The sequence below is a fragment of the Phoxinus phoxinus genome, assembly GCF_949152265.1.
Source record: "Phoxinus phoxinus genome assembly, chromosome: 3".
In the NCBI taxonomy this organism is placed as follows: Eukaryota; Metazoa; Chordata; class Actinopteri; order Cypriniformes; family Leuciscidae; genus Phoxinus; species Phoxinus phoxinus.
The window spans coordinates 4,285,862-4,301,697 of NC_136878.1; the positions used below are offsets into that span (position 1 = coordinate 4,285,862).

The window sequence follows — 15,836 nt, forward strand, 5'->3', positions numbered from 1 at the left end:
GTATTTACTTATATGCAAATAAAAATAAATAGTAATTTAGAGTATATATGAACAGTGTTATTTTAGTATCATTGAGCTTGAAATTACTGAGATTATTGGGATTTGTTTTTTGAATTTCCCATTTTCATTTAAAAGTTTTGGTCATTTTTATCAGTTATTTGTTTTAAATGTCTACGTAGTTTTATCCATTTTTAGTTATTTTAGTACATCAAGCAACTAGCGGAAGTAAAAAAAAAGAAAAATACATTTATTTTTTATTTCAGTTAATATTTATAATTGTATAATATTTATGCCAGTATCACAGAAATGTGTTATGGTTTTAGTTAACTAGAATAACCCTGTACTTGAGTCACTAAATAACCGTATTGTTATAATTAAATAAATCACTCTTTCTGTCATATTGCTGAAATAAGGAAATATAATTTTCAACAATGACCACTTGAACAAAGGCAATGAGATAAGAATTATTTATCAGTTTATAAGATTCACATACAAAAAAAAAAAGGCGGAGGAGTGGTTACCTCGGAGGAGGCGGAGCTAATGCTGGTGCCATCCGATAGGCCGTTTCTACGGTACATGCTGGTGAATCAGCCAATGAGGTGCAGACGCCAGGGCAACCGCGGCCCTCAGCCAGACCCCACATATGACAAATCATCCATACCTGGAGACACAGAGAAATATACACCATTATAGTCATGTTCAGGGCATGCACATACAATTATCTTCATTCTTTATTGCTTTTCAAGATCATGAAGATGTTCAAACCAATGTTTGAAATACCACCAATGAATATAGATTGGACAATGATTAAAAGTATATTGACGCATGTATCTTGCAAAATATTAAGATATATGCACTATAAAATATCATTAGCTTGAGGGGTGTAAAGAGTCTGACTCAATGTCAACAGCAAGTGTGTGTAAGTGTGTGTGTGTGTGTGTGTATACTTGTTGATGTGATTTATGAGGACACAAATTTGTATAATGACATGTATTACACTGGTATTACAACTTAAACGTGGTTTATGATGACATTTCATGAGTCCTCATCATTCAAATAGCTTAAAAAACATAAAACACAATGTTTTATTAAAAATGTAAAAAGGCAGAATGCTTCCTGTGATGGGTAGGTTTAGGGATAGGGGCTGTGTGTGTGTGTGTGTGTGTGTGTGTGTGTGTGTGTGTGTGTGTGTGTGTGTGTGTGTGTGTGTGTGTGTGTGTGTGTGTGTGTGTGTGTGTGTAGGGAAAACTCCAAAGGGACCGTGTTTGCTCTCTTTCCCAGATGGCCAGAGGAAGTCCCAGCATACCTGACTGACTGATGAACCGCCGGGTCGGGAAAGAGCGCAACAGATAGGAAAGAATGTGACTTTTACAATGGAAATCCTCTCGGATCACTCAGACAGTGATCAAACACACTTAATGGGTTTTGGGAAAGTGCTGCACACTCACAGCTGGAGATCTGAAAGCCCCACTTTGGTCTGAGAATCGACAATGACAGACATGTTGCTGTAAAGAAAGTGTTTTAATCTCAGCTCCAACTGTGAGACGCTTTTCATCAAGCAGATCTCATGTAACCAGTTCAACTACAGAGGTGTCCCTTCGTTCAGCTCCAAGGGAAACAATGGAAAACAGGACATGCACTTTGAACAAGTTTGACTTACTCTGGCATTCACAGCTCAAGCTCCTTTACATCCAGCCAGAGAATTTACACCAAATAAACTGCAAAAACAGCTTGCAGAAATCATCATGCGTATGTGCTCATTAACATAAGACCACCCACATTTACATATCAACATCTTCAGTTTTAAGGCCAAACACCGCTCAGAATATTCTTCAAAAAATCTAGTTCATTGTGACTATTAAATATGGCCCGTTACTGAAGCCAAATCAGAGGAGCTGTGATGACCTCTAGTGGCCTTTACATGAGAGTGCATGTACAATCATAAGTAACTCCTGCAGTTTTTTGGCTTATTATCAATACAATGATCTGAACGCACAACATAATTTTTTTAAGCATTCATAAGATTCTTTATAGAGAGACCAAAAAAACTAAATATGAATATAAATGAAAATATAAATAAATACAATACTGATCAAAAGTTTGTGGTAAAAACTTTTAACATATTTTTGAAACATTACTCACAAAGGCCGCTGTTATTTGATAAAAAAAATATATATAGTAAAACAGAAAAATTGTGAAATATTATTACTATTCAAAATGTTCTGTTTTCTACTGTAATTATAGTAAAATATGATTTTTTAAGCATCATTACTCCAGTCTTCAGTGTCACATGATCATTCAGAAATCATTCTAATTCGTGGAATTACGAGAAACATTTATAATTATTATTATTATTATCAATGTTGAAAACAGTTGTGCTGCTTCATATGTTTGTAACCATCAGGATTTCATAATTCTTTGATGGATAGAAAGTAAAAAAAACAGCCTTTATTTGAAATAGAAATATATTTAAACATTTTAACTGTATTTACTGTTATATTTGATCAATTTATTGCATCAACATCCTGTTGTATACTAATATACTATATAGAAACTACTAACAAAACATTACAATATAACTGAACCGTTGTAAGTACTGTAACTATTAAGAGTGTTAATGTTTGAGTCAGTCACATTTGACCACTTACAAAACTGTTGTAACGCTCACACACACACACACACACACCACTAGATGGCGTCTCTCAACTACACATGACTCAACCAGGGCCTTTCTAGACGCTTTATCTGAAGATATTCCTTTCAAACCATCCATTTATGTTTACATCACATCACATCAATATTCAACTCATTCCTATATATAATACCAAATACTGCATGCCTAAGCTGAAAAGAGTTATGCATCTGTTATATTAAAATAATATATAATCATGCATAATATATTTGTTGTGTTGTGATACCACTGATAACTGAGACCAGTGCGTAGGCCTATATTTTGTATTTTTTTCTCATTTAAAATAACTACATTTATTACAAATTATAGGATCAGCATAGCACTATGAGTGACAACTAAACTTTCAATATATTTGCAGGTTTAAATAATAATCCCAGTTATTAAAATCATAGTTCTAAAAAAACCTGAAATAAACATGAAATAATTAAGCAGTCATTTCTGCTTGTATAGAATCTTTTTGTACCATAAAACATTATTTGAGTGTGTGTGTGTGTGTGTGTGTGTGTGTGTGTGTGTGTGTGTGTGTGTGTGTGTGTGTGTGTGTGTGTGTGTGTGTGTGTGTGTGTGTGTGTGTGTGTGTGTGTGTGTGTGTGTGTGTGTGTGTGTGTGGTCTTCCCGACTCGGCTGAATTTGAGACGTCTCTTACTTGTACCTCACTGAACAGCACAACCCAAACCCCTCCGTCTCCATCACTCCAGCGCGTCTGATTATAATCTGAAAGCGTTTCCTCTAATATCTGCGCTGTAATCCCCCATGAGTCAGTGATAATACTATCTCACACACACATCGGTGTTATACTGGATCATCAGCGCAGCAGTGTGTCTGACATCAGACGCCAGCTGGACCGAGAGCGGGTGTGAAGGCCATTAAGTGTTTCCAAGGAGACGCACATTAGTTTGCCTCCCGCTTTCACTTAGTCCACTTCAATAGAGTGGGCGCCTCAGTATTTTTTGTTATTCACAATACATACTTGAAGAATGAACTTCACTTGAGGGCCTTCATGAACACCTGCCCGATCCTTTTGACAACATCTTCAGCAACTAGTGCACTATACATTAGAGGATAATAGAGTACAGAATATTATATTTATAGCACAGTATATTATAGTATAGTAAACAGTAGAAAAGTATTATATTATATATTATGATATACAGCATATATTAGTATATTATGATATACAGTAGTAGTAAGTACAGTATAGTACAGTATAATACACAATAGCATATTATATAGCATACAATAGTGACGCAGACGGGTCTCGTGTTGAGTTTAATATGGTTAGAAAGTGAATTTCTTGGATACCCGAATCGTGAGAAACCAACGAGAAAACGTAAAAGTGCCTTACCAACAGTGTTGGGGAAAGTTACTTTGAAAAGTAATGCATTACAATATTGCGTTACTCCCTTAAAAAGTAACTAACTTAGTTACATTACTTAGTTACTTTAAAAAAAAGTAATATGTTACGTTACTTTTGCTTTTACTTTTTTTTCACCTGGGCCGGGCTTGTTTTTTATAACAAAAAAAGTGCTATTTTTGGACAAATGTAAAGACCCTTTCACACCAAAAGTGAATGAATAATCCTCAGGCTGAAGGAAGTGCAGATTCACGCGTGTTCAGTAGAGGGCGCCGCTCAAACAAACCTTCTGCTGTTATTCTGGATAATGGAAGAATAGATGCAGGAGAAGAAAGTTTAACACTTACTTTACCAATAAAAACAAAATGCTCTATAGTCAATCTATAGTATTCTGATTCTGCATTTGACTGATTTTATTCATTTTGAATATTAAATCTTTTTTGTGTGCAAGTGAGATGAGTAAATGCACGCTCACATTTAGTCTAGAACTACAATAACCATCATGTTCACACACACACACACACAACACGTCTGCACTTATGATTTTTCTCAACATTGGGACAAGAGAGATGTCAGTCAATAAATGGGAAAATTAAGTAACTTGCGTTAATTATTTGAAAAAATAACTGATATTTTGTTGTAAATTTTAAAAGTAATGCGTTACTTTACTAGTTACTTGAAAAAGTAATCTGATTACGTAACTCAAGTCACTTGTAATGCGTTTCCCCCAACACTGCTTACCAATGCTACAAAATGAACCTTTCCCATCAAATGATCGTGAGCGTCATCTTCTCAGTTCTCACGCATGCGTCTCGTGAACTCATGGCCCACACGCAAGAAAATGAATACTTGAATAAACGCGTTATTTGGGGGGGTTTTAGGGGCACAAAAAGTATTCTCGTCACTTGATAAACTTAAGGTTGAGCCACTGTAGTCACTTGGACTATTTTAACGATGTTTTTAATAACTTTTCTGGTATGGCAGATATCGATTACCTAGCAGCCTATGGAGGAGCGAGACAGCTCTCAGATTTCATCAAAAATATCTTAATTTATACCATGGTCTGGGTGAATACTCGATTCTGATTGGCTGCAGGGTGTCCATTAAAAAGTGATGTAGGACACCTAGTAAAGGAGTTCTAAAACTGTTAGATTTCGATTGTAAAACTAATTAAAATATAAACTAATGTTTTAAAAATGTGTTATTTGGCAAGTGAACATGGTATGAGCGGGTTAATGCCCTTCGAGGTGTCCATTGGCAGGTTTTAATGGACTTCGCTGCGCGTCGGACGGTTCACGCCTCGCCGTCGTCCATTAATACCTGACAATGGACACCTCGAAGGGCATTAACCCTTACTTGTAAAGATTTAGCATTGTTTATAGTTTATTCAGCATTCTGTGACTGTAACTGGATTATTATCTCACTGTTTGCTGACTTTTGTCAAAATGATGTCGACTTGATCTGTCTAGTCCAGTCACAGTGAGGTAAAAAGGTGGAGTTGAGTGACAGGTAATCGATTCAGCGTCATTATGTGTCACAGAGCAGTGAGCAGCAACAACAAGCTTTTTTTCAATATAAAAGTCTCTGAGACACACACCCCTGTTCATTGCATATTAGTCATCCTCCTTGTCTTCCATCTCACCCCTTTTCCATCACCCTCGATCTCTTGAATTATCTCTCGCACGTCTGTGAGATGCTGTAATTATACGGCTCAGTCTGCAGTGCTATTAAACTCTCACCAGGATCTGTCCTCGCCGTCACTGAGAGAAGAAACTACAGCCATGCTCTGCACCAGGGATTCAGCAATATACACATTTTGTCCGATACTAAAAGTGCTGTAAGGGATTTAGAGACCTATAATACCCTTTTCACAAGATGTAAAATAAGTCTTTGATGTCCCCAGAGTGTGTATGTGAAGTTTTATACCCCACAGATATTTTTATATAGCATGTTAAAATCGTCACTTTTTGAGGGTGAGCAAAAACACACCGTTTTGTGTCTGTCCCTTTAAATGCAAATGAGCTGCTCCTCCAGGCACAGGGGGCGGAGTTTCAACAGCTTGTGTGTGTGTGTGTGTGTGTGTGTGTGTGTGTGTGTGTGTGTGTGTGTGTGTGTGTGTGTGTGTGTGTGTGTGTGTGTGTGTGTGTGTGTGTGTGTGTGTGTGTGTGTGTGTGTGAGGTAGCAGCTCCGATTCCCTCACACTGAAAACTTCAAAAACTCTTAGCCTTTTATGTTCAAACCGTAGCTTCACAAAGATGGAGAGACTCAAGAAGAAGTGACAACATGTAGAAGCAACAGGACGCACAAGAGAGTGAACGTGATTCAAGACCCAGATATATTCACTAGCAAAGTTATTTTTCGTTCTTCACTAAGAAGTAAAAAAAGTTTTTTTTAAAAAATGTATATACATTTTAATTATACATTTTTAATTTAATTTGTTATAAAAAATATTATATATATATATATATATATATATATATATGGTACTGAATGACAGCTTGCTTATTTGGCTCAAGATAAGGATTTATTAAGTCCATGTGTCATGCAAACAAGAAACTCAGCTTCTAACCACAGCCACTTTGTAATGGTTTCGGGAAACACCGACTCGTTGAGCTGCTGATAATGACGGATGCTTTTCGGAAACACACCCCAGATCAAACCAGCCAGTGAAGTTGACAAAGCTTCATTCTCACAGCTGACTGCTGAACAACACCGTAGATGACAGTTTCCTGCCGTCTGCGGCTCTCATCAGAATGAAACTGACATTTATGACGCAGGATGTAGATGTAGAGCAGTGATATTACAGCAGCACAAACTTCACTGCAGGCCAGGTGTCCAGATATCCCTTTACACGGCAGTGTGTGATAAAATAACATTTACATATGACCGTCCATTTACATATCACACTGTGGCCTGTTCAATCACAGTGAAGTAATGATCAAGTAAAGGGGAGCTATTATGCAAAATTTACTTCTGAACATAATTATGTGTTACACAACCATCATATTGTGGTAAAAATCCATAATTTCCCCCATAAATCTGAAACAATGTCTCGAAATGAGCAGTTCAGCTCCAATGTGACGTCACATGGTAACAGACTCACACGACTAGCACAGAATCTGCACTGTTAGCTTAGCTTAGCTCCTCCCCTGAGTGAGATGTACACAGTCCGTCATGTTTATCTCCTCGCCAGCTTTTAACAGCAGCATTCAAGTCAAGTCACGTTTATTTATACAGCGCTTTTTACAATACAGATTCTTTCAAAGCAGCTTTACAATATTTACAGAGATAACAGAAAAATAATGCAAAAAAGTTTGTTTCCAGAAGAAAAAAGTGTCACAGTCCAGTGCAAGTAAGTTCAGAGAGGTTTCTTTTTGTTTTGTTTTAAGTCATTCATTTAGTAATTTATATATATATATATAGCCGCTCTGGAGTAAACCGTGATGTCATCGTCCAGCTCAGCTCAGTTCAGTTCTTGTATAATAGTGTCAACGCACGCAGATCAATATAATTGTTGAATATTAAATTAAATGTTGAATTGAATGTCCCAAACTAAGCAAGCCAAGCCAATGGCAACAAAGGTGGGAAAAGGCGACAGTGGCAAGGAACCAAGGTTTCAAAATAAACCTTGGGAGAAATGTATTCTTATTAAAGCTACTAAAATTATTCAGTTAAGAGCAGTGAGTGATTTTCTATTATATATATATATATATATATTAATTAGGGCTGCACGATTAATCGATATGAAACCACACATGGACGCGGGAACTAGGGGTGCTGCAGGTGCTGCAGCACCCCCTGTTGGCGCTGCAGCACCCCCTTTGGGAAACTGTGATGACAATAAAATGATAGCTTATAAATATTTCTGGTTGTTGTTTCTGTTCCACGACATTTTGTATGTCACGTTTGGTGTGTGGGATGAAGAGATGGATAATTTTAGTTATTATTTAATTAAAAAATTTTTAATTTATCTTCAGTGTGTAGTATTAGCCAATCAGATGTGCCTTGACGCGCCTACGCAGCACGCACACTCACGGCCCACACACAAGTTGCGCAACTACTACGAGCAGGACAAGCTACTGTAGTTCCCGCCGGCGAACTTCCCGGTAACTTTGGTGTACCGAAATCATCGTAAGGTAAAGACACGGTGTCTTACATCTCTGCGTCTTTTTCCTGCCACCGTGCAGGCCCAGATTTATATAAAGGATCGTTAAGCGTTTAAGAATGTCCCTCGGATAAGACAGATTTACATAGTCTGTTACTTTGTGGCACTTAGGCCTTTTTTTGGCCGTTATGCGGTTTGTGAACACTTAATCTACTTGTGGTTGTTTTAAAATAAACATTCCTGCTCGACAGAAATCCATGTCCGCGCGCGTCTGTGCATGTTTCCTAGCGACTGCAGCGCGCGCACATCTGAGCACACTGAAACACTATTGAGCTATGAAAACATGACGAAACTAAAGTTTGTACATAATACAAATAAAAGTATTTTTATTCATTATTTGCTTCTATTGTATTCCAATTTTTTGGCCTTCAAAAACCTTAAAATGCACATATGTAGGTCCGAGAAATCCAAAATTTATCGGGGGAGCATGCCCCCGAACCCCCCTAAGCTGCCTAACCACCCACCCTGTTTTATAAACAAACGCGCCCGCCTGCCTGCAGAACTGTATAGCACGGGGAATAAACTGTACTGTCTTTGATTGTGTGTCAGTATCTCCACCCCGCCGCCGCCGCCAGCACCCCCTGTCGAAAATGACTTCCCGCGCGCCTGAAACCACATGTGATTTGGCAAAGGCTGCGATTTATTTATTTTATGCGCAGTTTGCGCAATTATTTATACATCAGTATTGAGACAATGGGGTAAAACACTTTTGTTTGGAGTAAAGCAGGCAGGATTATCAGCTGATGCTGAATGACCAAATACTGATACACTGGTCAATCACTAGTCATTTACCAGCCACGTACAAACCGCCCTATTGAACACTGGGAGGATTAGGACAGCAAACGACGCAGGCCCAGAGACATCAGCCAAACGCATCTATCCTCAGTGGTGATTTATACAGCAGCTCTTGCTGAACTGATGTTTGAATTTCTCATCCCAGGGATCATACTTGGCAACAGACCTTTCGTTTCTCATCCCTTCCACAATCTTGGGCTCTTAGGGACCGTCGTCATGGCAACAGCAAACCACTTGGAATGTGGGCCGGCCGGCTGCTGTGGCGAGCTTCTGAATGGGTTTTGACGGTTGCCTGTGGAAACTGAACCCTGAACACAGTTAGGGGGTGCACTGAAATACTTCACCCTGGATGTCATACTTGGAGAAAGTTTCATAGTAGTCTCCCTCAAATTATATGTCAGGGAAAATGTCAGGTGGTCATTATTAAAAACCTGAAAGGGTGATCAGGGCCTCACATGGAGCAGAGCTGTTTTGTAGCACGCTCAAGTGGTTTATTTTGCGATAACCACTGCCTTACTGAACATTATCCACACAGCTGCACGAAGCACGATTAATCATTAAAAGATGGCGATCTCGATTCAAACACCCACGCAATCTTATTCCAAAATAACAATGATTCGGCTCCGTCTATAAACCTTTGACAAGTACGATCACATTCAGAGAGCAGATGTCATGTACAGATATGAAACAGCTTCTCTTTTCAACCACGCAGAATCATTATTTCTGTTACAATTTTTCAATTGATCACAGAAGTGGATAAAAGATTATAGTTCAGATATAAACACTGATGTCCACGGTAGCGGTCAAAATAGAGCAAATCACCTTTTGAAAGTAACACCAGTAGGTGGCGACAAGTGGCTGTTAAAAATGCATTTGTCATTGAATCATTCATTCAATCAAGAGATTTGTTCAAAAACGTTGATTCATCCAGTAATGAAGCAAGTGAAGTCTTCATGAGTGAGTCATTGGGCCCTATATTAACGATCTAAGCTCATGGTCTCATGGTGCACTTAGGACGTGTCCGAATCCACTTTTGCTAGTTTACTGACGGGAAAAATGCATGGTCGTTGCGCGCCAGGTAGGGCTGCCGACAAAAATCGATAATAGAAATAGTCGACAATGAATTTCGTTGTCGAAGTTGTCGCCAGACATGTTTTTTTCCGACCGAGTGAGGCATCTCTCTTCATTACAATCTCTGCCGAGAGTCGCACATGCGCATTAGCTTCACTGCTGAGCGATAACATACAGAAATGGCGGCGTCCAACGCAGCAGCTGCGCGTACCAAAACATCTAAAGTTTGGGAGCATTTTAGCCTGGATACGGCGAATAAAAAGATTACCTGCATGGTTTGCAAAGCAGTCCTTGCGTATCACGGCAGCACATGGGTGATGCACGAACATTTTAAAGAGAAAGCGTTGCCACCCGTGCCGACAGTCCCGGACAATTTATATTCTTTCCCGGGACACGAATTGTCCCGTTTTTTTGTGAAAATGTACTTCTAAAGTAGAATTTCCTGGTTTCAAATTAAACCGTTTCCGTCTACTGTTACTGTGTTTTCTTCATGGTTGTGTACATCCAATCCTGTGTCCGTAAACGGGTAAAACAGTGGATTGGCCAATGCCAGGCGTTTACTTTTATTTGATTGGAAGCTCAACTTATCGCCTAGCAACTGCCTGTGCTGTCGGTTGGTCACGCGCGGGCATCAACACACATCCAGGATGAAACGGCGTGAGTTCAGTTGCTAGCTAGCTTTTTAAAAACGTTCTATTTACATCTATTGTGTGAAATGGGGGGAGAGACGGACGAGGAGGATAACACAACAAAATCGGATGAGCCACCAGTGTCAAAGAAAAAACAATTTACAACCTACAACTCAGACTGGGCGAAAAGAGAGAACTTTTCTGAATGGGAAAATATTTTCCTAAATATTTTCCTATTTTCCTAGTTTGCCTAAATTGATCGTTTTGTGGTGAACAATTCATTAAAAAAAATGTGGTTTCGTAATCTTTAATCAAAATCTGAAAATGCCCCTCCCCTCTGCATTGGAGGACCTTCCCTGATGACGTAGGTTTGAGGGTTTTGATGTCTGCTTAACATCCGTAACCACGCCCCTCCAACTGACAGTAGACCGGCTGCCTGTGTGTTTGCGAGCATTGACACTGCGTGAATGAAAGGAGAGATGGCGAGGAGGTGCATTTTTCGTTGAGGCACTCACGGCACACTTTTCCCATTCCCTAAAATTCCCTCGTTACGGTCCAGATGGCTCGATTTTTTACATTTCGAGGAAGTAGGGATAACAGAGAGGTCACGGATGTGCTCGAAGCACTTCATGCTTCAAAAATTGGACAGAACCACAGTGATCTATATAATGACATTATATAGATCAGTGGACAGAACACGAAATGGGGTTTGTGAGATATCTGTCATTAACAGATAACGCGGTCCCGTCAGTGTACAACACCGTTGGTATCTCACAAAGTTTGACGGTAAGTTGAACTAGCTACAACCAAGCTCTTGAGACGTTGAACATCAGACAGGGCTGCCAACATTTGTCTTTTTTGTATTATGCTTAACAACTTTGTCATATTATGTTTAATAAACTAGTCCAGGTGACCATTCGAACTCTCCGCATGTAACGGCTCAAACATGTAAGGTCTGATTCCCATGACGAAATGATCCTCCGTGTGCTCCTGTTCTTCTTCATCTTCCTCCTCCTCCTGCTCCAAACTAATTTCTCGATTGAAGGGGACTGCTGGCGGTGTTTCAGGCGGCGAGTAATCCTCAACAACCGATTGTAAACTTGCGTTTAGATCTGCCTCCATTTCTGAATGAAACACCTACTTTTCTAGATCCAATCAGGTGCTAGTTGGGGGAAATAAGCAACGCCCACTATTTTTCCTCATTTAGTATTCCGTTTCTCTCGGAAATACGTCACAACACTGAGATAAAGTCGGTTGCAACTTCCAGTTCACGCGGACTTTAACTAAAAAAATAAAATAAATTAAAGCTTATTAAAAATAGCAAAAAAATTACTAAAAAACATAAATACTTTAATTGCATATACTGTAAATAACACAGCAGAATGCATGCATGTATGTCTGCCCAGCATGTTTTTCCATCCATACATCATTCGATAAGGATAAGCATTTGTGGTCATTCTGACTGCTGATTAAGCAATAGGTAGGCTACCACCAAAAATCGTATCGTAAGTTACCAATCACAAACTTAAGGACCAGGTGTTTAGCTGCGAATATCAGATAAAAATCCCCGTCAGCGTATCAAATGTGTGGGATAATGAGGGAGTCCGATTCCGGCTCTTGCCCTCAGATGCTCCAGAGCTTATCTGAGATTCAATACATGACATCACTGCAGCCCGCAAGCACACTCAGCATCTCTAATGGACCGAGTGTCATCCAACACCCCACAGCAACCATCAAGGGAGCTATGGGGAAAAGAGGAGAACAGGGATGTGAAGAAAAGAGAAAGATGATTCTGACACTCAATGGGTGGGACTGCTTAACGTCATTCACACTGAGTGATGAAAAACCTGGATTAATATGAAAATACAAATCAGGACATGCTCCAAACAAGCTGATGCGAGGAAGAACTTAAGGGCTGGTTTTGCAGGAAATGACAAGTTTGGTTGTTTAGTTGCACAATAATATAAAATTAAATTGATGCATCATATATCATCTAGTTTACAAACTGATTCAGACTTTAAGGAGTCTGAACTATATACATTTATTATAGATTTAAAAGTACGCAAATGTTATAAAGTTTGGGGTCAGTAATAAAAAATAAAAATAAAAAAATAGGCTAATACTTTTTAATCAGCAAAAATAAGTGACAAAGTAATTTATAATGTGACGAAAGATTTCCATTTAAAATAAATGCTGTTCTTTTGAACTTTCCATTTATCAAAGAATCCTGAAAAAAAACAGCATAGAACGTTTTGATCATATTTTAACATGTATTCACATAGAAAACAATTATTTTAAATTGTAGGCTAATAATTTTTCACAGTAATGCTGTTTGATCAAATAAATGACGGCTTTGTGAGCAGAAGAGACTTCTTTCAAAAACCACAATCTTTTAAGCGGTATTGTATATACATAAATATATATATAATTTTCAACTCACGTGTAAAAAAACATACCGTAACACTGTTTTTGTTCTAATGTTACATATACTTATTTGCTTTGAACGACATGAACTTTTGGTGTCTGTCCATCAAATTCCAAATAAATATATTCACCTTTTTTTTTTTTTTTCATTTTCATTTGCAAAGTGTATAATTCCATTCATTTGATTTTATATAAAAAATAAGTATTGTACACTGTTGCCATAATTTAAAATGACTCCTAGCTTGATAAAAACAGGGTGATACTGATGACAGGCAGCAACAGAGCTGCTTTTATAACCGGAATAGCAGAAATGACCAGGTGGTCACGTCTCAAATATCTTCACCCCAACACATGCTCACTCCTACACAAATAGAGATGATTGAGTCAGAATCTAATATTTCACACACTTCGATCTGCGCTGTGATAACAGATGCTGTGTATTTAAGCAGTGTGGCTCAGATGGTGAGAACTTCATTTAAACCGGCTCCCCTTTGAGCTGACGTCTGCAACACCTAAAAATAGGCAGGCGTCAAAACAAGAGCACAGCGGAGCAAAGAGCAAAACATACACGGACAAATATCAATTGAACAGAGAGACGCACAGTCAAATACTTCTCCACCGAGATCTCTTATTAAAGGGCTAAAACTAATACTGATATGTAGAGAACTGAACACGGATATGTACACTCTAAAAAAAAATGCTGGGTTGTTTTAACCCAATTTTGGGTCAAATATGGACAAACCCAGCCATTGGGTTACATTTTTAAATTGCATTTTTGATCCAACGGCTGGGTTTTTCCATATTTGACCCAAAATTGTGTTAAAACAACCCAGCAAGATATTTTGTACATTTCCTACCGTAAATATATAAAACATTTATTTTTGTGAGTGAATGCAACACAATCGCCAACATAAATGGAAACCTTTAAAGGAGATTTTCTCAATGTTTCGGCCAAATATTGTCCTATAACAAACCATACATCAATGGAAAGCTTATTTACTCAGCTTTCAGATGATGTATGAATCTCAATTTCAAAAAAATTAAATTTATTTAGTCATTTATAACAGTCAATTAAACAGTTAAACAATTTCTCTTCTCACTGCACACAATAACAGTTCTTCAGGCAAGATCTTCAGTACATTATCTTTAATTAATCAAGTTCTAGTAAACGAGCCTCCACTGATTCAAAGTCAGCATAACTCGTCGCTTTCCACAGGAAGCGTTACGATAACGCAGTTCTTGATCACTGATCTCTGAATCACTCGTCACATTATGCATGTGACGTACTGTAAAGCCACTGTTTTTAAAGCATCAATTAGACAGCATGTGTTGAAGGGGTGGTATAATGCCCTTTTCACAAGATGTAAAATAAATCTCTGATGTCCCCAGAGTGTGTATGTGAAGTTTTAGCTCAAAACACCCCACAGATATTTGTATATAGTATTTGTATATGTATATCACTTTTTGAGGGTGAGAAAAAAAACGCACCGTTTTTTGTGTCGGTCCCTTTAGATGCAAATGAGCTGCTGCTCCCGGCACAGGGGGCGGAGCTTCAAGAGCTTGTGTCCTTTTACCTCACACACACACATGCACTGATAATCTCAAAAACTTTTTGTGTTTTTATGTTTTTATGTTCAAACCGGAGTCAGACAATGATGGAGAGACTCAAGAAGAAGTGAGAACATGTAGAAGAACAGGACATTTCTGAATGCTTAGTTGATGAATTTATGTAGATTATGTGTAGTTATTGATTAGCATATTCTGTCATAAATTGTGTTTTGGGGGCGGGGTTTATGTAAATTCTAGGGTTGTTGATGTCACTAACCCGGGAGGAATGTTGTGTAGTCTCTACCAGCCGTTTGTTGTAGTCCTTAAAAAGCTATTTCTTTAAAAGCAAATATCTCCCTTTGCTTTGAGTGTTGTAACTTTGCAGATGTTTATGATCAAACAGCAACATTACACACTAACTACAGTTAGAAAAGTGAAATCATATTCAACCACCTCTTTAATGGTCCTGGATGCAGACTGGAGGAGTCTTATATATTAGGCATGTTATTACTGCATACTGTATAATTACGGCCACTGAAACTGCCTAAAGTTGTTAGTTGAATATAATGAACAGAGTCAGGATTCTTCAACACTGTCATACTAATACTATCATACACACTCATCACTGAATGACTGTTTATTCAGGCGGTTTGTGGTTTATATAAGCAAAAGATTGTCAGACTGGATTTCAGGGACTCACAATCTGGAGCAAATATCAATAACACACTTACACTTCCTCCTCAAGTTTCAAGGTGTTTTACAGACGAATGTTTACTTGTTGAAACTACACTTCTGAGTTAACCTTGCACTGTAAAATGCATGTTTATATGATTAATTTACATTTTCAGCCATACTCTACCGTTTAAAAGTTTGTGGTCTGTATGTTTATGTTTTTTAAATAAGTCTTGTATGCTCAAAAACGCCTTTCGATTTATGATCGAAAATATAAAACAGTAATATTTATTAAATATTGTAAAATCCAATTTATTGATCAAAGCTGGATTTTCAGCATCATTACTCCAGTCTCCAGTGTCACATGATCCTTCAGAAATCAGCCAAATATGATGATTTGCTGCTCAGGTAACATTTATTATTATTATTAAATGTATTATTATCAAAGTTGAAACCAGTTGTTAATGCTTCATATTTTTGTGGAAA

General features: G+C 38.1%; 1 protein-coding gene across 1 annotated transcript in view; it reads right to left on the bottom strand.

The window, feature by feature from the left end:
- Positions 1 to 15,836, bottom strand: part of LOC306996105 (ras-specific guanine nucleotide-releasing factor RalGPS1-like) — a 121,288-nt gene that overhangs the window by 102,066 nt on the left and 3,386 nt on the right. The window contains exon 2 of the mRNA XM_079608235.1: positions 522 to 661. Coding sequence (XP_079464361.1) covers positions 522 to 578 — 57 coding nt within the window. The 5' untranslated portion in view covers positions 579 to 661. The remainder of the gene's footprint in view (positions 1 to 521; positions 662 to 15,836) is intronic.